The sequence below is a fragment of the Pelmatolapia mariae genome, linkage group LG7 (genome assembly GCF_036321145.2).
Source record: "Pelmatolapia mariae isolate MD_Pm_ZW linkage group LG7, Pm_UMD_F_2, whole genome shotgun sequence".
NCBI lineage: Eukaryota > Metazoa > Chordata > Actinopteri > Cichliformes > Cichlidae > Pelmatolapia > Pelmatolapia mariae.
The window spans coordinates 18,439,697-18,466,859 of record NC_086233.1 but is presented as its reverse complement, the minus strand read 5'-3'; the positions used below and the strand labels follow the sequence as shown (position 1 = coordinate 18,466,859).

At 41.1% G+C, this 27,163-nt stretch overlaps 1 protein-coding gene across 6 annotated transcripts in view; it reads left to right on the top strand.

The window, feature by feature from the left end:
- ntng2b (netrin g2b) overlaps window positions 1-27,163 on the top strand; it is a 71,660-nt gene that overhangs the window by 36,841 nt on the left and 7,656 nt on the right. Inside the window, exons 4-22 of one of the 6 annotated variants that reach the window (XM_063478221.1) lie at window positions 3,584-3,762; window positions 4,895-4,924; window positions 5,849-6,046; window positions 14,747-14,860; window positions 15,034-15,156; window positions 15,473-15,568; window positions 15,775-15,888; window positions 16,017-16,121; window positions 16,309-16,413; window positions 16,546-16,638; window positions 16,728-16,829; window positions 17,754-17,834; window positions 17,939-19,810; window positions 20,983-21,063; window positions 21,166-21,273; window positions 21,434-21,511; window positions 21,629-21,724; window positions 24,075-24,167; window positions 25,438-25,512. In XM_063478221.1, the coding sequence (XP_063334291.1) occupies window positions 3,584-3,762; window positions 4,895-4,924; window positions 5,849-6,046; window positions 14,747-14,860; window positions 15,034-15,156; window positions 15,473-15,568; window positions 15,775-15,888; window positions 16,017-16,121; window positions 16,309-16,413; window positions 16,546-16,638; window positions 16,728-16,829; window positions 17,754-17,834; window positions 17,939-19,810; window positions 20,983-21,063; window positions 21,166-21,273; window positions 21,434-21,511; window positions 21,629-21,724; window positions 24,075-24,167; window positions 25,438-25,512 (3,743 nt within the window). Of the gene's footprint in view, window positions 1-3,583; window positions 3,763-4,894; window positions 4,925-5,848; window positions 6,047-14,746; window positions 14,861-15,033; window positions 15,157-15,472; window positions 15,569-15,774; window positions 15,889-16,016; window positions 16,122-16,308; window positions 16,414-16,542; window positions 16,639-16,661; window positions 16,830-17,753; window positions 17,835-17,938; window positions 19,811-20,982; window positions 21,064-21,165; window positions 21,274-21,433; window positions 21,512-21,628; window positions 21,725-24,074; window positions 24,168-25,437; window positions 25,513-27,163 lie in introns of all 6 variants that reach the window. The other 5 variants (XM_063478222.1, XM_063478220.1, XM_063478223.1 and 2 more) reach the window with 5 other exon arrangements.

Genomic DNA, 27,163 nt, shown 5'->3' with positions numbered 1-27,163 from the left:
CAGCCCCGCTTACATTTTCAAGATGAGACAGATGAGATTTATCACTGAAGATACAGGAGATGAGAAGTAGTGATATGTTCGGCGCTGTCAGTCACTCAGTGCCGGCATTAGTCACCGCGCCTCAGCTTCTCTGATCTGTTGTCTGTCATCGACGCTCGCAGACAAATGCATCACATGAAGCAGAAACACACACACACAAATGCGCACGCACACACTTGTCTCATTTGACACACGTTCGCTCTTGCGCACGCACCGTTCTCTCCATGAAAAAGAGATGTTCAATTTCCGTCTTTGCTAAGTGGACAGCTCGTGTCCTTCAGGAAGCAGGCAGTAAACAAGGCCTTGTTGGTGGATGGATTCTCTGTGGCACATCCTGTCAACTCCTCCAGTGATCGGAGAGAAACTGAGGTAATCTGCGCGACTCTGTGTAAGACTCATGGTGCAGATCAACTGTCTCGATTTCTTTCCGTTTTAAGTTTTAGTCATCATAATTCTGTCCCTGTCATATTTTGAAAGTTACCCACCCCCCCCCCAAAAAAAAAATTGGATGCAAAAGGAAGATTGAAGTAGTCATCTCGTCAGAATACAGAGGCCATTCTTTGAATATTTGATGCAGACGGATAGGTGTTCACTCCAGTGGAACAAACTAGATTGGAGTCCAGTCGCTCATCTGGAAAAGGCTGTAATTTAAAGTCGTAGCTGCCGAGTGTCCTTAAGATCCTCATTTCCTTTTTTTGGCAGAACTTCAGCCTCTGGATCAGCCCACCTGGGCCCTGTCCTCTGCTGAGGTCAATTGCCCAAAGGTGCACACACACACACACAACCACAGAAGCACCTACGCTCAGATGCTTGAATTTCACCGGCACTAATTGCAAACAATAATTTGCTCAGAAATGACGGTCTCAGAAAGCAAGTGGATAAATAGATTATCAACAGTTGTGGCACCTTCAGTGTACTCTGATTTATTTTCTCTTTAAAGTCCAGACTTTGTTGGGGGTGGGGGGGGGGGGGGGGGTGAGAAGGGAAAAACAACATTAACATATACTTTGACTCACAAACAAATAAGCTGATAAAATTACACTATGCAGATCTCATAGTACCATATCACTCAGATAGAGTACGCCACTCTCGGACTGCGGGCTTGCTTGTGGTTCTTTAGCTGTTTTTTTATGGAACCAGCTCCCAGTTTGACTTCGGCTGTGGCAGATGGCTGCTCTTCCCTGAGTCTGAGGTTTCTTCCTGTTAAAGGGAGTTTTTCCTTCCCACTGTCACAAAGTGCTTGCTCAGGGGGAGTTGTCTTATCGTTGGGTTTTTCTTTCTAGTATTGTAAACAAATGTTGCAAATAACATTGAATTAAACTGAATTCAGTCATTGTTTTTGATTTTAATTAATTTTATGATTAAACTAATCAGCTGATTCCACTATTACTATAGTTATATATTAATATTTGCAGTAATGATTTGTGTAATGATCGCAGCGTAGTAATATCTTTACAATATGTTTCGAAAGATATTAAAAATATGGTAATATACTTTTGATTAAATGCTTTCATGAGTGCATTATTTAAATTAAAAGGGGGTACTATATGTTAATTTTACAAACGTCATTGGCTACTAGCAGTCTAATATAGAGGGCCATTACTAACACGAATGATGTCATGAAGTGAAGATCCACACACTCCAAATAACTTCTAAATAACATTAAAATTGTAAATAATGTTCAAATTCCCAATGAAAATATTAGTAACAATAAAATAAATCCACATAGATGCCATACTAACATTCAGTCTACCCTAGGTCTCACCAGTAGTTTGATATGCACCAGTGATCCATGTCAGACTACTGGCTACAGACTACTGATGCATATCAGATTACTATCAGTGATGCATCACTCTGTACTGGAATTCATTTAAATAGCAGTACAGTCCCACTGCTTTTTTCTTTGTTTGTTTGTTCATTTTTTTAAATTGCCTGGCAGTGGTTTTGTGCAGGTATCAGGTGTGGTGTATGGGGGTCCTTAACAGACCAAACTGAGGTGATCTGTATTTTATCTAGGTGTGCTCTAACACTATATCACCGGTAATTAATACTGAAATACCTTCAGGCATTATGTTCATACAGGGCTCCCTTGTTTCAAGACAATACAGTAAAAAATGTTATGTTTGTTGTGATTTGTGTGTTTGCTACTTGAAGACCCTTGTAAAGTTCAGTAAAAGTTCTGATGACTGAGGGCTGCTAAACGCTACCAGTTTCTATTTGATTTCATGTTATTATTATGGTAAAGGACCTTTACCCTGTTCCAACATACACAGTCACTGCTATTTTGTTTTGTTATCATTTTCATATTATTTTCTTCTGTCTGTTTTAGTGCTTATCCTGTTAGTGTGATTGAGACGTCTGATACTTTTATACTGAGAGTAATCACGAAATTTTTAAAAAGGGATTAGTTAATTTGATCCAGCTATTACACTGATGTGCTGGCAGATTATCCCATTGTTACCAAAATATTAAAAATACTACTACGATCACTGTTCACTGATATGTTTAAATGTGAAAAAAATCATTAGTCAAATAAATAAAATGTAAAAAAAAATCATATGAGTACTTATTACTCATATCTCATGTGTTCTACTGTCAGTTACTTCTCTATTTCATATACTATTATACTACTGGCTATTATAATCATATTAATGCTCAGATGTCCTGTAAAGTGGTAGCACTAAATATTGTACAATGTGTGACAAAGGGCTAATAAAATTTCCAGGAGTACAGATCGACCTTTTTAAGTTCCCCCACAAGCCAAATATATTTAGTTTAATATTATATGTGATTAAAAGAAAAACCTCACCTATGACTTCTTGCACCCAAAAAATTTGAAATAATGTTCTGAGAAGATTATCAAAATAGTTGCTGATTTATTTTCTATCATCTGACAAACTGATGAATTAAGTGTTTTTGACTCAGTTGGGACTTTTGTTACCCGGCAAGGTTTTTTTTAAGCAGTTTAATTCATTGCTGTCACTTTAGACTGTCACTGTGAGTACAGCTGCCAGTAAAATACAAAAAAACAGAATCAGATGGACTGGCAACTGTACAAACTTTACCAGCAAACATCAAAATAGAAATGGGCGCTGAAGTTCTGCCAGTACTTTCTGAGAAAGCACTGAATACATTTGAGAGCAAAAACAGAGTTAACGTAATAAACCTATCACAGTGACAAGTCTCAAGGGCATCGCGATTTTTTAACTATGATTCTGCTCGTCTCGTTTGCTTGGTACAAGTGCGCCGGCGAGGCCACACTTAGTTGACTCTTTGTGACGTGCATGCTGTAATTTAGAGTATTCGCTAAACAATTAAACACAAGAACAAGAAGTGTGCGGCGTGTCTGTGCACAGGGAACTCAGCAGTCCACAGCTGCACTTTGGTGAACATGAAAAATGTTCCTTTAATACAGAGTATGATTAACACTGCGACTGTAACCTGGGTGTGATTACAGCTTATTCCCGCAGCTTTATACACAGTCAGCTCTCACACATCACATGAACATTTTGTCTTACGGGTGTCCGTTCTATTTCTGTTTAAGGTGTAAGTGTAACCTCCACGCCTCCCAGTGCCTGCCAGATGAGGATGGCGGGAACCTCCAGTGCCAGTGTGAGCACAACACCACAGGCCAGGACTGCCAGCGCTGCAAGAAGGGCTTCAAAGCCAAGTCCTGGAAAGCAGGTTCCTACCTGCCGGCACCCAACGGAACCCCCAACACGTGTAAGTTAGAAATAACATCACTGACTCTTTTTAATAACACCTATCAGCCTTCTTTATTATAATAGAGCTGCACAACTGTAAGACTACTTTTTACGAAAGTGATGGAACATGACACATTTTGTCTTAGAATGAATATAAACTGAGCAATCTGAACCGTGGCCTCCATCGTTGCCGACTTATGAAAGAGATTTTCTATCACTCTGACGTCCTGCATGAAAGCAGGCTGGAAAAGAAAGAAAAGGCTGAAGGGTGAAGAGGCTGAGTTGTTGTCACCTCTGTGCAGAGAGCACATCAGAGCCGTGTCATGACGTGGGAGTGTGTGGGGAGGAAATCCTCTCAGAGTATAGCCAGCTACAGTAGCTAGATATGATAAAATAATAATCTAGGGCAACCCCTCCCTAGCCTTTCTCCTTCCAAACAGACACTGAGACACTTAGGAGCACGAGAGATGCACACAGAAACCTGCAACTCGCACCTGTACTTGTGCATGTGCACTCACACACATACAAACACACTGCAGAGAATGGCTCTATTGTTAGCCTTTTGTTTTAAATCTGCCTGACATTTCCGACCCAGTTCTAATGGTACCGACGCAACTCCCGAGCCCATCGCCCATTTTTTCCTTTTTTTTTAAAACTGAATCCCATTAGTGGAATTTTTAAAAATTCAAATGTTTGCAGCTCGCTTCGTCGAAATGCTACACAAAACGGCCACGGCTCACGAAAGAGCCTCTACAGATTGCATTATGCATGCTCGGGCTAGGCTAACTGTTAGTACAATCTCGGGGAAAAAAAAATATGCAAGAGAGGCAAAAGTTTTGATGCGAGTGTAGCAAAGTGGTAGCGCTCTCTTAAAGCATCCATATATGATGAGCGCCCGTGAATATGGGGATTAGAGAGAGAGCAGCGAGATAAAATTAGGAAGAATGGAGGAGGCGGCGCAGGTTCAGTAATTACTTCAGGACTTTGAGAGGTAGTCCAAAACAAGCCTTTATTTTTGCAGAGCAGCTCTTTAGCTCTCTCTGCCACCTGAGTCTGATGAATGAGGCAGAGTCAAGTCTTTAGGCAAACTGAATGCATAAATAAACAAGCTCTCATCTCATATCCTCTTCCCTTTTCTTATTCTCTTTCAGGTACAATTGCTGGTTCCCCCTCTGGTTCTAGTAAGTAATAATGCAAAGCGAAGCAGAAGAAGTGCTATTCCACTCTGCTTCTCTCCCTGTCTTGTCTCCGTCCCCTTTTTGTTGCATTATTTTAACCCCACACCTCGCCATCTGGATCTCCTAAACCCCACCCTGCTCTCTCTCTTTGTGATGTTCAGCTGGCTCTCGACTCAGTCATTCCTCTTCCCCCCCTCTGCATCTCCTCTCCTCACTTGCTGCAGCTCGGGCCCCGCGTGCTTCATTATTAATAGGCCTCTCTGTCGCCCATGTCCTTTCATCCCAACACATCACACTAACCTGCACAGGAGGATTTCTTCCACAGTTCTGCTGTTTTTTTTATTTAGACTAAAGACAGTTCTGTTGATGGATTGAAGAAAAGGGCGATGAGAGAGGGCTGAGTGAGAGAACGGCGGGTGGATGGAGCAGAAAAGGGAGCTGAGCGAGGGAGAGAGAGAACGAAAAGGGAGGGAAGGATGTGGGCATATGTTAGTGTGTTGTAATGCAGTGTGATTCCGGGTGAGGAGCGTGGGGAGGCAGGAATAAAAGGGAATTTGATTAGGGATTCTCTCTGTGGAGAGACTCACAGCCTCCGAGCTGTTAGACAGAAACGATCGGCAAAGTGGCAACATCAACCCTGACAGCACTGGGCTTTTCTCCACATGGCCCAACAGTAAAGGCTGATGCATGGATAGACTGAGCAATTGGACTGCACTGCAGAAGCCTTCTTTTTTAAATGGTCTCCTCTGACAGTTAGACACAACTGTGTGGTTATTTAGAGAATGAAAAGGAAAAAATTGGTGTTATTTATCAAAGAAAATAATGATTCTAGCTAATGGGATGATTGCGGGTTCGGTTTTCCAGTTTCAGCCTACACATTTAGCTTCTGTTTATTAATGGAGATCTGTACTTGTTGTTGCCAAATAGCCACAACAGGAACTTCATCTAGGACGTTTACCGCTCCCAAAGCTGATGACGGGACAGAGGTGAAAGCTGGAGTTGAAACTAAGGGTGAAACTGAAGGTGAGGGCGGGCCCAAGGGCGACGTGGAAACAACCACAAACATCTCTGAAGCTGAACGGTCCCCCGCTGTTACCCACAAACCACTTGGAGGCCTTCAGGAAGGTGCGACAAAGTAGATTAGGAATAGGTAGATTGATGGTTTATACTTTTTCAGTATGTCCTCAATATGATGCAAAAGCAGTTCTGATGAGCAACGTGCCTCTGTGGTGTTAATGTTCGGCCTGTCTCTAATGGTAATGTTAAAAGCTGGTTGTCTTATCTTGAGAGCAAGGTCATCAAGGTCATTCAGAGTTTATTCATTCAGATTGAATGATTTTTGAGCAGTCCGGGATAGACGTGAACATTTCGGTCAGCCGCCTCGATATACTGTACGGTAAAGTGGCCTGTAAAGCGCGGCTTGCTTTCATACTAAATTAAATCCTGCTATTTTGGTAAGCAGCAGACCTCTCATGTTGTACCAGGAAAGCACTTAGAAAGTGGGAGGAGCTGTGATAGTTTTTTTTGGTCTTAAGGAAATCCATTAAGAGCATGTTTTGAACAGCGCAGCAGTTTTGTTGTTTGGCTGACGACAGGAACTCAAAGAACCCACTCATTTGCTTTGATTTAGGTGAGCCTGACAGGAGCTTTAACATTACATAAACAGGACTACAACCCTCAGAGAGCCTTTTAAAGTCCTGTTTGAAGGACACAAACTTTACAGAATATCTCACGTAGACTTTTAAATTTACTCATAATGCTAAAATAAAGCAATACAATGCATTCCCAATGGGGCCTCAACCTACAGCTTCTTTTATTATCATTTACTTCATTCTTTTTCTTTCATTAATCAGACAAAACCCAAAATACTGAATTAACAATTGGAGAAATGTTTTGCAATGAAAAAAAAAACACTGAACTGAGGGATTGAACCAGTGTTATCAGTGTGTTGTTTTACGGACTTTGTTTGTAGCAGCCTGTTGCAAGAACATAAAACGGTAATACACGATGGAGGCTGTGTCATGGTTTGGGGCTGCGGTGAAGTCAGAGGTGTTGAAGATCTTGTCAATAATGATGGAATTATGAATGCAAAAAAAATACTATCAGCTTGTGATTCACCATGCAAAACAATCCTGAAAAAGTTCCGAATATCAAGAACTGAGGAGTGGCTCAAGTTTTAATACATAAAAGTTGTTTCTGCTTGACTTCTATCTGTACATACCAGATATAAATGTACAATATGCAGCAATATTAAAAAATATACAACACTGCTCTGTTACACTTCTGGTACACCAACGTGAAAGATCATCCTATTGTAGAATTGTATTCTTGCCTATTTTTAATCTCAGCTTTAGAGAAATGTATTTGGCTTGAATCTGACCCCGATGTGAGCAAACCTCTGTTATCTGTGTGTGTGTGCGTGCGTGTGTGCATGTGTGTAAGTGCATATGAATGTGTGTTTGTGAGCAGGTGTGTTTAGATTTATGGCGAGCATATGGTGCAGTTCAGTAAAACCCATAAATCATCTTCATCCCCTCCTTCACCTCCCAGGGATCTCAGGTCTTAGGTTCCATTCTCACACAGTGTTCGCCACTACTGTTTGTACATGCACACACTGATGCACACACACACACACACACACACACACACACACACACACACACACACACACAGGTTTTATCATATCATGTAACTGAAGGTCCTGACTTTAATATCTAGATCAAATAACACCATTGGTCTTGAATAATACAGCATAAACTGTTATTTCATTTATCTTATTTAAGTGTATCTTAAGAACCTTTTTAAAACCTCCAGGTTAGAAGTAACAATACATTTTTTTTATATCCACATAAAAAGCCGGTTATATAAACAATATTTTCAATACTATTACCGTTTCCAGGAATATAAAAATGAAAATCCAGGCTTAGTTATTCATTGATTTTGATGTAAAATCAAACAATGATAAGTTGTATTTTTAATGTGTTCTGTGATTCCCGAGCAGATGTACCTTTTAAAAAACATTACAGCAGCTTATGCTTGGACAGGATGTTATAGTAGTTGCTGCCTTTGTCGTGCCTCTGCCCCAGTTAAGTCAGTGAGCATGCTCAGATAAGGATTAGCGATGCATTGGCAAGAGGCTCTGATCCAATGAGCCCGTTGCCTATTGGTCAGCAGGACAGATGGGTGTTTGGTGAGTGGGGAGGGCTGGTGGGAGAAACCAAAATCCCCAAACCTTGTCGTACATCTACCTATCCAGACGCATGACCCCTCGTGACTCATGACTTCATCGTTTATCCAAAACCAGATCCTCTGGGCTGAAAAAGAGCCATACAAGCATAACCTGTCACATGCTGAAAACGCACATGCAGATGACCATGTGTGCGCACGCACGCACACACACACACACACACACACACGCACACACACACATTGATGATGCATTACTCTCTTGAATTACTTGCATTTTTTGAAAAGATTGAACTTGGCCTTGGTCTCGGAGAGATTGGATCATGTCTGGAAAATCATGTGACATATTAATAACATCCATGCGCTCTGCCACCGTCAGGTGTTCCGGCAAAATGTTAACCGTCTATGAATCCCAATGTATTCATTAGTGTGACTCTAAATCAATGTTTAACACTCCGGTAATAAATGATGAGAATGCTAAGACTGACAGGTGGCATTAAAAATTATTGTTATACTTTTTTCCCGGGCTACATTAATTGAAGTGACAAATGATCTCATTACATGCAAATGCATAAAAATGCCAGTGCGCGCCAGCAGACACTACATGCTCGCTTCAGCACGCGCGCTGAGGCGAGGTGTGTGCATGGAAGAGTGTGTCATGGGACAGTTAGTGAGTCCATTTGCGCAGACAGACAGGCACATATTAAGGGATTTAAAAATGAATCAGCTTAGACTGCCAATGCATTATGTGTGAGAGTGGTGGCACTGTTGCATGGCTGGAAATGATACAAAGACTTCTTTTTTTATTTTTAACCCTTTTTCTGTATATACAGAGTCTATTACATTCCACAGCTCTGTTTCTGGGGTCGGAAAATCACATTTCAGCTCTCTAAACCCCCCATTATTTCAATACAAGTGAAGGTAGGCGCCATAGTGTGAGACTCACTTAATGTAGTTTAGTTTCGATTGCAGTAGAGTGATATTAGGATTGATAGCTATGAGTGCGATGGTTAAAATGCCTTCCTTTACATCTGATTCAGAGTTTTCAAAACCCTCATACTCAAAATCCACTGCTAGCCCGAGTTTAAAACCTACCAGATTCCTCTTCTCCATTCCTTTCCCGGTTCTGCTTTCAAACCTCTCTGTGGAGCTGGACAGCCTACTGTCCTTCCAGAAATAGATTTGTTACATTGTTGCACCAATGTAGAATGAGTTTTATGATGTACTTTTCACCAAGCATCTTACAAAGAAGCTTTGATCTTGTTCTCATCATACAGGAAGTTTAAAGTATCTGACTGTTCTGGATCTGTAAGGGGAATAATCCTGCATAATTTCCTGTATTTACATGTATTACATTCTACAAACACACAATAAGCCCAGAGACAGACTGGCGACCTGTCCAGGGGTGTATCCGCCTCTTGCCCCGTGGTAGCTGGGATAGGCTCCAATCCCCACCCACCCCCCACATGACCCTGAACTGGATAAGCGGAGAAAATGAATGGATGGATGGATGGCTCAATGGAAATATACACAATATATGTCTTAATTAAATTATTATAAATAAACCAACTGCAAAATAAATATATTAACGATGCAATAAACTGAAGTGTAGAGGAACCGCGCAGCTAGTATTACAACTCAGTTATTCTCTCTCATTAACTGCTTATTGATGATTCACTTAAGTGGAAAATAGCATGACGATCAGCCCGGACATTTCCGCGGTTTCAATGCAGTTTCGTATAATTAGATTATGTGGCAATCTGGTGCACCTCTGTGCAGCTGTGTTACATTTATAGTGATCCAGCAACTGATTTGTAGCTGTTTTGTTGGTGAGAGATAAGCGTTGCCATTATTTGTCATTGTTTTTGTCTGACGACAAAGCTGAGTGTGTGCAAACACATACGGACACATCCATGTAAGTGCAAAGAAAATGGCGTAATACACTTTGACAAACACTGTGTGATTTCATTTTACAACCGCATTAACAATAGTCACACCTTTTAGCAGTCACAGCGTTTTCCAGAAAGGACACAATTTCCAGCACAGAAAGGGTTTGTGGAACAGCTTTTTGAGTTTAGCCTGTCTCAGCAGTGTGAAATCGCACTTTCATTGCGGGTTCTCACTTCCGTTTGTGTGTGAACGTGCGCATACTTGTGTGTGAGTGTGTGTGCGCGTATATGTGCTCATTTGAAGGGAAAAAAGGGGGGGAGCGCTAGGCTTTCTTTGGATAAACAATCTGAGGCAGCATCTCTTATGCTAATGCCATAGCCTGCACATTCCTCATTGCATTTACATTCTCCGTCCTCATGCAACTGATGCAACAGACAGCAGAGCTCCACCAGCAGAAACCCGAGTTACAGAGAGCTCAGCCCTGCTAACACACAATGTGTTACCCACCAGCGCTGCGCCTAAGCCTCTACTGATACCCACGGGAGAATCTGACACACTTCATATTACAACAAAGGTTCACCCTCCATCACCATCCTCTCTGCCAGAGCAGCGCAGAGTTCCCCTGACACCAGAGGAGTTTACGCCTTCAGAAACAATCCCCGAACACTCGCATCTGTCGCATCTAGTCCTGAAGAACTCTGCACATGGCTCAGCGGTCGATCAACATCATCGCCACCACCGACAAAAGATCACAGAGGAGCCCGATGTCCATCTGCTGACACACCATCACACGAGCTGTGTTAAAACTGGGGATAAATGCTCAGGCACAGTAAGACATAGATAGCAGTAGATACAGAGTAGAATAGAGGCCCACAGAAATGAGAGTAATCTAATTTAGAATGAGATCGTTTTACAGCCAGCCTGATGGGGTTTACAGGGTGTCAAAGTCTTTTAAAATGGGCAATTTTCAGGCCTAACATGCTTTTATACACAAGCTGCCATCACTTTTACGTGGCTCACCATTATATCATATGTCTGAAGCCTTGCTCAGTTTAGGTGCTGACAGTGAAATCCACTTAATGTGGGTGAATGAGCGCGTGAGAGGCTACAGAAAGAAACAGAAAGTTGGATTAGTTCGGCCGACATCGTCTTTGCATCATTTAAAGTCACAGAGAGAACCGCAGAGAATCAGAGGACCGGAGACCGAGACTGAGCCCAAATTTATGTGAACTCACTGCAGCAGATTTTTCTTTAAAAAGACTGCCGGAAGCATTGTGCGAAGTGCCGACATGAAAACGATCCCGTGTCGTTTGGGGTCATTTTCTGCTGGTTTTGGCACAGCCTAAACCTGCCGGTGAGGAAGCAAATGAAGAGCTCCATCACTGTCATGGTTTACTAAGCCCAACTGACTCTTACACACGCCCTTCTTTCAGTCAGCACGGAGCAAAGGGGGAACACCGAAGGCTCCGGCTGCCAGCGTCTCCTGTCAGATGGTTCGAGCTGAGCTGATTGAGATTAATGCCAAGAATGGTTCGGATCACTCCTACCCCCCCAAGGCAGCGCGGGTTACTGAGATTAAATGCGTTTATGCTCACCGCTGTGCTACATCAGCCAGTTGAAACAACTGTGATTCAGAATCCTGCTTTCCCACAAGAGAGTTCATCAGCCGGTGTGTGCGCTCTCTCTCACTCGCTCACACAGCTGTGACAGATGTGGGGCTAGAGTAGGACATGAGTAGAGGTAGGCAGGGGTTACTATGATGAGATGTAATGATGGCGCAGTGCCAGTTGTGTGAAACGGTCCCGGGTGCTCTGAGAACAGCTGCTGGCGTCCCGTCTCCCTGGAGGCCCTGGGAGAGGGAGGGATGAAGAGGAGGAGCGATGTGGGCGGGAGATTGCCTGAAGGGGGATGCTCCGCAGGGGAGCGGGGGACGCTTGCAGGATGCCCCTCTCTCTGGGCAAGAACAACTGGAGACGTACATTGCTTGCACGAAAAACACCTCAAGGGGGGGAACACAGATGGAGGCATGCAGGAGAACTGTATTCTCTAGCGGTCTAGTGATCATTAGTCCCTCAATGACGTGCACGGTGTGGTCACGTTATGGGATTGGCTATCTGTATTTTTAACCATCTCTGTGGTGGATTTTTTTAAAATTATTATTTCTTTTTAATTTATTGAACTGTGCCGCTCTGTGGTGCAGTTAACGGAAAAGGTGTAAGCTGGAGGAGGTTTGATCCACAAACTGAACTAGTTTTACATCTCTCTTTTCTAGCCCTAAAAACTTGAAGCAAAGGATTCTGGGTATCGCATAAAGCCCTCTGGGAAAGCGGAATATACAAAGGAAAAAGCTCGAAAAAGGAAAAGCACGAGTGAGTGACAATTATAAATGCAGCAAAAGTGGAATGTGTCTTTGGTATTGATTTGAGATGTTTTGTGTGACTGTGGCAACAGAGAGCACGTTAAATCTAAAAAACAAGGAAATCCACCCATAAGAAGAATTTGCTCCGATATCCATAGCGTCTCATGAATATTCATAGTTCTAGTTTAATATGATAAAAAGACAACAAAAGCAGAGGTGGATCATCCTCCTCCATTATGCGAGGGAACAAAGTGAACAAGTGCAAAAGCAGTCAGAACATTTCATGACATTCAGATAAAAGGAAGTGCATGTCATTTCTTTCACACCCAGAGTGAAAATGTAGTGATGAAGGAGTTTCTCAAGCCTCTCTGACTCTCACAGCTTTTTCCCAAGCCCAGGGCTGAGGCCCCTGATGGGCCAATCCGCTATCTGACAGAGAGAAAGGCAGAGAAGAGGAAAACAAGGTCTCGGCGGAAGAGGGGAAAGCAGCCAGACGATATCAGAAATCTTTACCCACTGCAGTATCAGCCTAATTATAAAGCTCTTATTGTTCAGGTTGTCGAGGATAGGTGCCTGTAAAATAGCTTAACAAGAATAGGCATCCTGTGAGGTAACTGTGTTTGCGGCGTGCCAGTCTCCCACAAGTCTTTCCATGAGACACAAAGCAACAACCTCCTCTGAGCATGGGCAGAAAAGGGAGGAAGAGGAGGAGGAAAGAGAGAGAATATGTGAAGAGACAGGTATTTCTTTAACTAAGTGGAGTAGATTACTCGATTTCTTTGAGTGTTCGGTATTGTGATAGAAATGTGACAGCTCATGATTCTTAACTGAAGCAGGAATATATCTAAATGTCGCTTCTCGCTGACAGACTGTCATTAAGCTTATCCAAAATGTTGGCTCCAGTACATTTATTTGAGTTTAGGCTTAAAAAGAAACACAATTTAAACCCAAGTGCATTATGCAATTAAACAGATTAACTAGCACTAGCTTAAATTTGCTCAAAGAATTCAAATACTGTAATGTACTTTCGAGTTATATAAATAAAACTGAATTTAATTGGACATGTTTGTTACATTATGTTTAGATTTAGGTTGCATTTGATTTAATATAGAAGGCTGATTCAATAAAAAGTGTTGTTGGTAGGTTTCTGACGATTATTGTGTTAACAGAGACAGAAGTAATGATGAAACTCTTTCAGTCAGCTAAAAAATACCTGCACACCAGCATAGGCGACATTGGCGGAAAACTTCTGCAACATGTTAAATAAAACTCACTAGGAAGTCACTTTTTGAACAAGTTGGTAGGTCATTTGTACTACTTGATATTTGTATTTCGTCTTCATCGGTTTATATATTTGATTATGTGGGAAAAAACTGTAAATTTGTGAAAGATATTTGCCATTGTGTTGTTTCTAATGAGTATAGGCTATTTTGGTGATATTTTCCCCTGTGCAGGCGAGAAAAAGGGTTGGATAGATGTTATTTATGGTTAGCTTCAGTCTCATGCTTTGGAGTTGTTTTTTTTTTAATAATAATCTGATTTATGGCACATACATGTGAAATGTGCTAATCACACTTTAAGTTCTGACTGGATGATTGAAACATTTCAGGAGGATTTGTGTGTGTGTGTGTGTGTGTGTGTGTGTGTGTGTGTGTGTGTGTGTGTGTGTGTGTGTGTGTGGGTGTGTGTGTGTGTGTGTGAGTGAATGTATGGACATTAACTATATACCTGATAAAGGTCAACCAGACAAAAACCTTGTGGTTAACGAGACAGTGTGTGGTAGTTATATTTAAATTATAAAAGAAAGTCGTTAAAATGAACATTTAGGTAGCTTTGTTGGATTTCTTTCTCAAAAGTGAAATATAGATTAGGTTTCACAGATTGATAAGATAAGACTGTGTTTTTATTAGGTCCTGTGGATTTAATCCCATTGGAAAAGTAAATGAAAACTAACTCGGGCTGATTTTACACTGGGACAGTACAAAAGATGGACATAGCTAGGAAGACGTCACTCTATTTATTTGTGTCCCATTTTGAAGATTTTTCTTGTGCTCGTTAACTTGACGTTTTGAAACCATGCTTGTGTTGGCTTCACTTTTCAGACCAGAAAGCTATATTTCTTTTTATATAATCTGTAATCCAACCAGTAACCCAACCAACCAAATCCTGAAGATTACTTTTAAGTTCATCAGGTTGAATTAAATGAGGTCAATCAGATGCCTTCATTTCTTCTTTTAGTTCTTTCATCTTTTAAGAGGCAACAGAGAAACAGGCTGAATCAAGATGTGAATCTTTATGTATATTAATTTGATAATTTGGAATAGATCAAATTAATAACTACATGTTGCATTGTTGCTTTTTCTGCAAATGAATATTTTGGATTATGTCAGAAACCCACAAGTCAGAGGAACAGCTGCATGAGACTCATGGCCACAAAGCTACATCTTTGTTTGAGCACGGGGAGAAAATGGAGGAGCATTCAGGAGGAGAAACTGAAAGAAAAGGTATCCCTTGTGTATGAAGTGTAGCGACTGTAGTTAGTAGCTCAGTGTAGTTAGTGGTGTGCATGGTAAGTAGATTGCACTTTGTAACTTAAAGCAAAAAACAAAAACTGTAAACAGTAGAACTGTATTTAAATTTTTGTTTCTTATGTTAATCATGGTTGTGATGTGTTAAGTTTCCCACGAGTCTGAAAAAGATTCACATGAGATTCGTGGCCACAAAACTACTTCCTCGTCTGAACACGCAGCAGGAAGGGAGGAGGAAGATGAGGAAGACGAAAGAAAATCCAAAGAGACAGGTATCTAGTGGTGGAAAGTACGAAAATCTACAGCATATGTAGATTTATGTACCTTACTTTACTTGTTGTGCAGATGTGCTGTAGACTTAAATGAAACTTGGCAATCCCTAGGTCCCCTAATACATTGGAAACGACAGAGTATTTATCATAAATTCTCCTCATTATTTCAATCACAGCTGTGGCGTTTCAGACCACCACCAGTCTTAGGGACACATACATGAGAGCCAGAGCTGTAGTTAAAGTGCATAACAGTAGTAGTGTTCGCCATGTGTTACACATCTTCCCGTTAAGTAGATAAAAATATGTGGTGTTTCAGTCTCTCACAAGTCTGAGGAGCTCGTACATGAAACTCACGGACACGCATCCACAACCCAGTCTCAGCACGGGGAAGAGAAGCACGCAGAAAGCAAAGGTACTGCGTTTTGTGCACAGTGGTCCAAATGATGTCATAGTGTTGGTTTCAGAATCCGATTTGGTGTGCACACAGGGTTTCTATACCTTTAATGGAGATCATAAACAAGACTTTTAGCTTCTTTTAAGCAACTTTTACAGTTAAATGCTAACATGTTATAGAGGCTTTTGAAGGACGTTTTGTGAATAAAAGCTGTGGTATGACAGTTTCCCACGCATTTGAGGAACACGACGCTCACGGCCACAAAACGACAGCCTCATCTGAGCACGGTGGAAATTCACATGAGGTGGTGCATCGAGAACGAGGAGAAGAACGGAAAGGTGACAGTTCTATATGCACTGTAGTGGCAACTCTGTAGCTAACTGTAGTAAACTTGTAGTGTCCTGACGCAAAACCGCAGAGATGCATTTTTATTTTTAAACACACATTCATGACTGTTTTGTGACAGTTTCCCACATGTTTGAGGGGCACGCACGTGAGACTCACGGCCACAAAACAACAACCTCACCTGAGCATGGCGACGGGCATGAAGAAAGAAAAGCTGAAGGGAAAGGTATACAGATGCGCTCTTCCTGCTCATGCTAAACAAATGCACTGTAGAATTATATAGCAGAGGGCATAGGCGAGTAAGGAAATATGCAGGTGATGAATGAAAACATGATTTATTTACTACAGAAGCCAGACATGGAATTGTGTCTCAGTTTTGGCTTGTTATGTCAGTGACAATTGTGGTGTTTCAGCTCCCCACAATTTTGTGGAACACGTACACGAGATTCACAGCCACAAACCAACAACCTCATCTGAGCATGGGGAGGAAAGAAAGGAGGAGGAGAGTGAAAGTAAAGGTATTTTTAGAGCATAGTGGAGACAAAGTCTTTATAGATTTAACATGGGCTTTATTAATAAATAAAGCAGAAGAAATTAATGTTTGCCCAATGAGATTTTTTTCTGGTTCTAACTGAAAATTGTGTCAGGAGAACACACACACGAGACTCACGGTCACAGAACAACCTCACGTGTTCACGGATGGAGACACGAGGAGAATAAAGTAATACATCCTGAAACAACAGGTACTTTATCTTTTATGTTGTAGTGTCACGTGAATCACAGCACACAGAAGAAATGCAACTTGTTAACAATAATGATTGGGTTGTGTCAGACCCCCACACATTGGAGGGGCATGTACATGGGGCCCACGGTCACACAACAACAACCTCATCTGAGCACAGACAGCAGGAGCATATGGAAAGAAAACCTGAAGGTAAAGGTATTGTTGAAATCTAGTAGTAGCAGGTTTTTTTTAGATTTAATATAGCATTTTAGCTTAATTTTAGTACTAGTAGCAGTATTTGTATTTATTTATTATAGTTTTTATTATTCTGAAATCAAACCCAATAGCCCGATCAAGAACCGAAGCTGTTCTGAAGGTGACTTTTAACCACAAGTTAAAAGTCTCCTTCAGAATAAATATGGCAACTTGTTCAAGGCAATTGTGGGTTGCCAGTTCCCGTTAGTATGTTGAGCTCCAATGTGAGACTCATGGTCTTAAAACATCACATGGACATGGAGAGGAGGAGCATGTGGGAAGCAAAGCTGAAAGTCTCTCAGTTTAATACACAGTAGTAACAAGTTTCTTTTTAAAACTCAAAACTTCCTAAAAATTGGGGCCTGGAAGGACTGTATTAAGAAAAATAATTTGAATTTAATGTCTCAGCAGTTACAATTGTGTATTGGTTCATTTAAGATATAGTGCTAAATTTTAAATATAACAGCATAAAAAAAATACAAAACAAACTAAATTGGCATTTCAGTTTCCCACCATCATGAGGAACACTTGCATGGGACTCGTGGCCACTAAACCGTACTTGAGCACGGGCATCAGGAAAGGAGGTGTATCCACTTTACAGTATATTTAGTGGGAACATGCAGGAAGCAAAGCTGAAAGGACTGGTATTTGGGACTGGGAGGATCATATTCAGAACAATAATTTCAATTTGATGTTTCAGCAGCTGGATTCACAGCAATTAGGTTAAGATACTTAAGCTATTCTGCTGAATTTAATATGAATTTATTATACATATTATATATATTATACCAACGTATATTCAGATATAATATATTATCTGAATATAAGAAAAAAAAACCAACAGAAATGTTTCCTGATTATATAAATGTGTTTTGTCAGGCCAACACAAGTCTGAGGAACACATACATGAGGCCCAGAGCCACAATATACCATCTGAGCACAGAACAGCTGAAATTACAGGTACCATATGAATAATCTTCTGCATTATATTTTTGCTAAGCAATGGCTAGACTGTTCCCCCAACTTGAAATTCCCAGCTACTATTAATTGCTGTGGTGTTTAAGCCTCCCACAACCCTGATGGACATGTGCATGGAGGACATGTAGAAGAAGCCCATGGCCACAGATCAACATCTGAACATGGACACCAGAAGCCTGAGGGACATGTGCATGGAGGACATGTAGAAGAAGCACATGGTCACAGATCAACATCTGAACATGGACACCAGAAGCCTGAGGGACATGTGCATGGAGGACATGTAGAAGAAGCACATGGCCACAGATCAACATCTGAACATGGACACCAGAAGCCTGAGGGACATGTGCATGGAGGACATGTAGAAGAAGCTCATGGCCATAGAGCATCTGAACATGGAGACCACAAGCCTGAGGGACATGTGCATGGTGGACATGCAAAAGAAGCACATGGCCACAGATCAACATCTGAACATGGACATCAGAAGCCTGAGGGACATGTGCATGGAGGACATGTAGAAGAAGCTCATGGCCATAGAGCATCTGAACATGGACATCACAAGCCTGAGGGACATGTGCATGGAGGACATGTAGAAGAAGCTCATGGCCACAGATCAACATCTGAACATGGACACCAGAAGCCTGAGGGACATGTGCATGGTGGACATGCAGAAGAAGCACATGGCCAAAGATCTGCATCTGAACATGGACATCACAAGCCCGAGGGACATGTGCATGGTGGACATGTAGAAGAAGCTCATGGCCATAGAGCATCTGAACATGGACATCACAAGCCTGAGGGCCATGTGCATGGGGGACATTTAGTAGAAGCTCGTGGCCACAAACCAACAACTGAACATGGACATCACAAGCCTGAGGGACATGTGCATGGAGGACATGCAGAAGATGCACATGGCCAAAGGCCTGCATCTGAACATGGACATCACAAGCCTGAGGGACATGTGCATGGGGGACATGTAGAAGAAGCTCATGGCCATAGTGCATCTGAACATGGACATCACAAGCCTGAGGGACATGTGCATGGAGGACATGTAGAAGAAGCTCATGGCCATAGAGCATCTAAACATGGAGACCACAAGCCTGAGGGACATGTGCATGGAGGACATGCAGATGATGCTCACGGCCAAAGGCCTGCATCTGAACATGGACATCACAAACCTGAGGGACATGTGCATGGTGGACATGTAGAAGAAGCTCATGGCCATAGAGCATCTGAACATGGAGACCACAAGCCTGAGGGACATGTGCATGGAGGACATGCAGAAGATGCTCATGGCCAAAGGCCTGCATCTGAACATGGACATCACAAGCCCGAGGGACATGTGCATGGTGGACATGTAGAAGATGCTCATGGCCATAGAGCATCTGAACATGGACATTACAAGCCTAAGGGACATGTGCATGGGGGACATGTAGAACAAGCTCATGGCCATAGAGCATCTGAACATGGAGACCACAAGCCTGAGGGACAAGTGCATGGTGAACATGTAGAAGAAGCTCATGGTGGCAGACCTGCATCTGAACATGGACACCACAAGCCTGAGGGACATGTCCATGGGGGACATGTAGAACAAGCTCATGGCCATAGAGCATCTGAACATGGAGACCACAAGCCTGAGAGACATGTGCATGTTGGACATGTAGTAGAAGCTCGTGACCACAAACCTACAAGTGAACATGGACACCACAAGCCTGAGGGCCATGTGCATGGGGGACATTTAGTAGAAACTCGTGGCCACAAACCAACAACTGAACATGGACATCATAACCATGATGGACATGAGCATGGGGGACATGTAGAAGAAGCTCATGGCCATAGAGCATCTGAATATGGACATAACAAGCCTGAGGGACATGTGCATGAAACTCATGGCCACAGAATAACAACCTCATCTGAACATAGGCATGGAAGGGAGGAAAGGGGACATACAGAAAGAAAAGGTATCCGATATATTAGGTATGATTAGCAGTGTATTTAATAGTTTAATGTACACTCATTGGACACTTTGTTAGGTATACATTGCAAGTATTGGATTGAACTCCATTTTGCTGTCAGAACTGTATTAATTTTTCCAAGTGCTCAGAGATGTTAGTTCTTATTGACGTGATAGCTTGGAAGCCATTTCAGTGGAGTGTTGTCACAACCAAGAAACCAGATAGAGGTAATTTGAGCTTTTTGGCACTGTTTTCCTTCTGGAGGCAGCCATCAGAAGATAGGTACACTATAGTCAAGTCAATGGATGGTACTCATTTGGAACTGTTGGAGCCCTAGGTGTGCCAAGAAAATATCCACTATACCATTAGGTTGAACAGCCTGAACCATTGGTTAAGAAGGATGGATGCATGGTTTCATGTTTCTGTCATGTGAACGTTGCAGCAGAAATCAAGACTCATCAGACCAGGCAACATTTTTCCAAACTTCTGTTGGCTAGTTTTGGTGAGCCCTTGTAAAATCAAGCCTCAGTTTCTTGTTTTCAGCTTGCAACGGTTGATTGCTGTGTGGTCTTCTACTGTTGAAGCCAACCAGTTTCAAGCTTTCAAAGCTTTTCTGCTTTCCTTGGTTTTAACAAGTGGTTATTTGAGTTAATGCTGTTCCTATTAGCCCAGGGCAGTCTGGCCATTCTCCTCTGATCTCACCAACAATGTATTTTAGCCCAGAGAACTGTTGCTCTCTGGATAGTTCGTCTTTCTTTGGAACCATTCTCTGGATTCTCTCCATAAAATCCAGAGATGATTGTTTGACAAAATCCCAGCAGTTTCTGAAATACTCAGGCATCAACAAACATAACATTTTCAAAGTCACTTAAATTGCCTTTCTTTCACATTCTGACGCTTGGTTTGAATTTCAGCAGGTCATTTTGATCATGTCTATGTGTTTAAATACATAGAGTTGCTACCATGTGATTGGCTGATCAGATATTTCCATTATTAACAAACAGCTCAATGGGTGTAACTAATGAAGTGGCTGGTGAGTGTATATTATTGTACACCTGTACTGTCAGATGATCTTTCTCCATAAATAAAGCATAGCAACCCTTAGAAGAAAATTCCCCCTGAATACCAAAAACAGCAGAAACGTTTGTGTCTAATACTGATGGCAATTATTTTGTCAGACTCGCACAACTCTGGGGGACACATATATGGCCACAAAACTTCATCTGAGCATGGAGAGGTGGAACATACAGACAGACAAGGTATATCTTTTTTAGATATAGGGGTAGTGGTAGTGATCACTCATGTGATGGAAATACGCAGTAGATAAACTTTAATTGCGTTAGTGTTTGTGTTAATAACAGCTGCTGTTTCAGACCACCACAAGTCTCATGGACATATGCATGAGGCCCATGGCCACATAACAACATATGGACATGGAAGGGAGGAAGAGAGGCATACAGAAAGAAGAGGTATCTGTGACTGGGATTGTTTTACTGCAGTTATAGTTCCTTGTGTAGTACACCTGTACTAACAGTCTTTCTCTATAAAGAAACCTTAGCTAATCTGCTACTGCATATTGGAAATTGTAGAAATGTTTGCTTCTAATGTTGATAACAATTATTTTGCCAGTCTCGCACAACTCTGAGGGACACACACATGGCCACAGAACCTCATCTGAGCATGGCGAGGAGCATACACCCAGGCAAGGTATATAATTTAGATATAGTGGTAGATATGTTTGGGTAGCTAGTGAGTGAAATATGCAATGCATAAACTTTAATGTTTCCAAGTTTTAGTTATTAAAAGTGACAATGGCTGTTTCAGACCACCACAAGTCTGCCGGACATGTTCATGAGAGTCATGGGCACATGACATTAACAACCTCGGGCATGGGGGAAGAAAGTCATAGAGAAGGAAAAGGTATTTTATGGTGGTCAGTTTGTCAGTTATATAATAAAACATACAGTAGAAAAACTTTTCTTACAAGCTAAGAATATCACTTGACAAGTATTAAAAATTGGGCTACTTTAAACAGAAGAAATGTATCGAAATTCAAACTAATGGCAGCGTCATATTAACTGAGATGACAGAAACTGCAGTAGGACCAGGTAAAGGAACAGAGATCGACATTGTTTAATTAGTATTTTTTTTAGTTGAGGAAAGAGCTATTTTCGTATCCCTTTTTTGGTTTTGATGTGACTGTCAACCACATGTGTGACGTGCACTGCACAAAAAGTTAAGGGAACACTGAAAACATGTGAGACGTCAATGGGAAAAAATCATTCTGGATATCTATACTGATATGGACTGGACTGGGCTGAATTCAAAGACACCCTGACGTCAGATACATAACATAATGTCCCAGAGATGTTCTATTGGATTTAGATCAGGTGAACGTGGGGGTCAGTCAGTGGTATCAATTCCTTCCTCCTCTAGGAACTGTCTGCATTCTATGGCCGCATGAGGCCGGGCATTGTTGTGCACCAGGAGGAATCCAGGACCCACTGAAAAAGTGTAGGCTCTGAGAAGGATTGGCAGTCAGAGTGCCATTGCCTGTCCTGTATAGGTCTGTGCATCACTCCATAGATATCCCTCCCCTGAACAATGTTACAGAGTATAACGTTCTCCACAGCTTCTCCAGACCATTTCATGTTTTTCCACATGTGCTCAGGGTGAACCTACTCTTATCTGTAAAAGGGACGGGGCGCTAGTGGTGGAATTGCCAAATCTACAATTCTGTGGCAAATCCCTGTCAGACTCCACTGTGCCAGACAGTGAGAACAGGGTCCACTAGATGATGTCAGACACCCTCATGATGTCTGTTTCTGACATCTTCATCAAGGCCTGCTGGGGGTCATATTGTAGGGCACCGGCGATGCTCATCCTGCTAGTCCTCGCATAAAGGCATAGATACTAGTCTTACTGATGGTTTAAGGGCCTTCTACAGCTAGGCCCTTATCTCCTAGAGTAATGCCCCCCCCCCTTCAAGGAATCTCCTGAATGCTCCTCAGATTGTGCTGGGAGACAGCAAACAGCTACCTGTGCAACTTTTGTAGGGTCCAGTTATCACCTCATGCTACCAGTAGTGACACTGACCTAGTCAAATGCAAAACTAATAAAAAAAACAGCCAGAAAAGATAAGGAGGGAAAAGATGTCAATATCTCTACCTGTAAACCATTTCTGTGTTGCTGGGTTGTCTCTGGGTTTCCCCTCTAGTGAACTTGTTGTTAATTTCATTATAACCAAAGCAGCTGAAGCTGATTAACAACCCCCTCTGCTACTTAACTCACCAGATCAATACCCCAGAAGTTTACTTAGCTGAGTCTACACTCTGGTTAAAAAGTGTTCCTTTACATTTTTTGAACAGTAAACATGTACATGAGACTTGTGACCACAAATCCCCAGCCTCACATGAACAACAATTGAAAGGAAAGCTATCTATGCTATATGTTGTGCTAGGAATTTCATCATGAAATGTAGCTCATTTTTTCTTGATATGTCATTGATGACTGTGGCGTTTCACTCTCCCATAAATTTGAGGGACATGTACGCGAGACTCATGGTCAAAAACAAAAATGTAATTTTACCATGGTCAAGAGAAGGAGCATAGCGAAATAAAATTTGAAAAGACATGCATTTTGTTTATATGTAGCCCTTTTGACGTTCAGTTGACTTACACAAGCTAGAAAGAGTATATTACTTGTGACGCAGGCAGTAGAAGAAACTTTCACCATCACTTAACCTTGGCAGCCTAAGGTGAAAAATGAAAACTGGAAAAAATAACTAAATATATGTCTTCAGCTACATGATGGCCTGTCTGTCAACATGAACCATAAGGCTAAATTTAAGTCTGTTAGCAAAAGCAGAGCCATTTTTTTATCTTTTTTTTTTAATCTAAGACAATGAATGATGCAGAAGGGCTGGACAGAAAAAGCAAATAGCATAAAAGATGGCACAGAAATAAATGGGCAGAGTAGAAAAGGAAGATGAATTTCACACTGAAGATGCTCCTGAAGAAAAGAAAGTGCTGTTTCTGTGTTTTTCCCACATTTTAAACACCGTCATGTTCTGTCTGATCGACACATTATAATGCAGAAAGAACACATATCGTATTACATTAGAATGCATGAATGGAATCTGCATTAGCAAAGGCTTTTTCCACAAATCTTTTTTTGATTTTTGTAGTCTCTGTGTTTCTTTACAAAAAAACCTGAGATAATCTGTGCAGCATCAATATAGATTGATTTCTGAGTTGTTGCTCATTTGTAGCGCACCATGGCATTGAAAAAGCAGAATGGGAAGTAGTTGGTCGTGAGGAGGATGAAGACAGAGAAGAGGAGAAGCAAAAAGGGAAAAGGAGAGGTGGGATTTTAAACGTGAAATAATCACTCAGTGATTCATCTCTGGTCGGACAAATTTATCGTGATGAGATTAACAGGGGACACCGTCCTGAATTTATCCAAAATGTTATAAAAAGCCAGCACGGAAGATACTCCGTGAAATGTAATGACTTTATTCATTTGAGCTCCCTAACAGATTTCATTATCTACATATGAAAATAAAATTATGTGCAATGTTTCATTCGGTCCCTGTCTCTCTAAAAAAAAAAAAAGTCTGGACACAAGATTTGCTAAATACGTTGCAATGTTGTGGATTTTATTCTCTGCCTCTAGTAACTGAAACAGGGTTGTCACCAATTTTCTACATAGCTTTAATTTTTTTAATACAATATTTACCATACGTTTACCCAGTTATCTGTTCAAATTTCTATATTAATGTGTATGAAATCGCCCTTGTCCTTTCTTTACTTTGGACCACCAAAGTCTCCCCACAGTCTCACTACAGCACTGTGGTGGGATTAGTGGCTCGTCTTTAGCCTCTGGTATAATACGAATTTCAATATGATCATTTATTGTGTAACTGTGGTGCCAACTACTGTTTGGCAACTTTGTTTATAATTAATTGGCAGTGTTTCAGGACCAGATATTAATCTTAAAAGCTGAAAATATGCTTTTTAAAAAAGAACTAAAAAATGATTACCTAAAATGAAAGGTTTTTTTATTTCAAGTTATTAAACAATAAGGAAATATGCTTGATATATACTGAATATATCCAGTGAATGTATCCAGTGAATGTATCCAGTGAATGTATCCAGTGAATGTATCCAGTGAATATATCCAGTCAATTGCATTTATGTTGGACCAATTCCACAAGATTTTACATTTTGCATTGTACTTATGCAACAAAATTACATGTAAAAGTCAGCTATACCATATTGCCAGTCCAACTTAGATACTACAACTGTCAAATCAAATTTTAAAGCCAAGTGTGGCATACCTGTACTTTCTTTACTGCATATAAATGCTTGTAAAATCTGCTGTCTGACCAGCGAAGAAACACTGCTCTAGTGCTCAAGTTTTAGTCAGCTTTATAGAACAAAGCAATCCCCTTCTTTAAGGTAGGATCTAGTGGGAATCCCTGCCACCTCCCCCAATAAGCACCTCTATAGTACTGACACTGACCTTTAGGGTATACTAGCTCCTGCTGTGTGAAGCTATAGTGCTGTAGATGGCTATAGCACAGTGAATGATCTGGAGCTGACTTTTAAAGAGAGATTGCTTCATCCCTCAAGGGCTGCTGAAACTTTTGATCTCAGGAGAGCCCCAGGCCAAACAGTTGTTTGGGATCATATACGATGATTTCAAAGGTAAGAGTCCAACACAAACACAAGGTCTGAAGAACAAGACAGAAAATCTGAGCTTAATTAAATCCTGTGGATTTTGGGTCAGTGAATTGTAAAGTGTTTCTTTGTCATTTCACTAAACTGTTGATGATGCTTTTCAAGTAGAAAACCTGTGGAAGAATTCCCTCCTTTGTATGTTGTCTGTTTTTTCATTTCACTCATTCTTTCTCTATGTATCTGTGGCTCCTTCGTGGTTGTGTTTATGTGCATGATCAAGGTAAGAATCTGGATTTAAATGCACCAATCTTGAAGCTTCTCTAATGCAGGTTGTTTCCTCTCTGTCTTGCAATATAACTGTCGTTTAATGTTAACGGTTCACAATTGATAAATACCAATAAAGCAGCATCTTGACTCATAACGTTAATTTGTGGAACAATGTCCCATTGCCTCTCTAGTCTGTGGAGTAATTGGCCATTTATATTTAATTAGGCAGTTCTTCCCCCCACTGCTAGCATGGTTCCCTCAGTGCTGAGAGAGGCACTTTACTGTGCTCCTCTCGCTGGCTTCCTTTAAACCAGCTCATTAATATTTCAGCTGGCATCATCAACCAAACAATAATAAAATAATAATGTGACGGCTGATTAAACAGCTAAACTCCGACTTTTTAATGTGCATTTAAATGTGTATTTGCATAAACATGCCTGGTAAACGCCTCTTTAGAGGACAGTGATGCCTTGCAGCACACCACTGCAGCCAACTTCTAAAGCTTAATAAAACCTTAATTAGGTACAAGTCTCAGCCAAGATAATCGTAAAGGGACTGTCGAGCAACCTCTCCTCTCTTACACCCTTCTGCACAACACAGATCCTACACTAGGTTAGACCCGGCTTTTTTTAAATTTTTCTCTCTGTGGAAAAATTATACAGAGATCTTAAACCATTCTCCACATTATCACTTTTTTTCTTCGTTTTGGTTTTAGGGTGCAAAACTTGTAACAAGTCTTAATTTATCAAGCGTACAAGCAAAGGGAGTAAAAACCTGAAATCAAATCTGCTCGAATAATTCATGAATTACAAAGAGAAATTTTAATTAAGAGCTCTGATTACGCAGCACTTTATAAAAGGGAATTTAAAACAGTGTGAATGGAAAAATCAACAGTGAAAAGAGGAGAAAGCAGGGCTGGAGTGTAGGACCAAAAATACTCACAACATTTTTTGTTATATTGATTGATATTTACAATATAGAATAATGAAGGAGGAAACGGCATCTGCACATTTATGCACAGCTTGTCCTGGTGTCCACATTGATATAAACATGATTTTTTAAGAAGAACAATTAGAAAAATTATACAAATTCAAAACAAAAAAACTTAACTCGAAGTTTAATTAAGAGATCTGAAATCTGTAGACAGCACCTGTCTGCTGGTAGTGCAGGTAGGTAACTTGCACACCTGTGAGGACACAGTTATTGCTGAACAACATAAAAGCTTTGTTGCCAGCCAGACATTTTGCAAGGTCCTGATTATTTAAATAAATAAAGAAGTTGTCAACTACCTGATTACTACAGTGTTGGGTAATGCAGTAATGTAACAAGTTACTGTACATAACTCAGTGATTGTTGTACATTATGTTGTTACTCAGGTTGTAAAGGTTCTTAAGTTATCTGCACGCCGGGA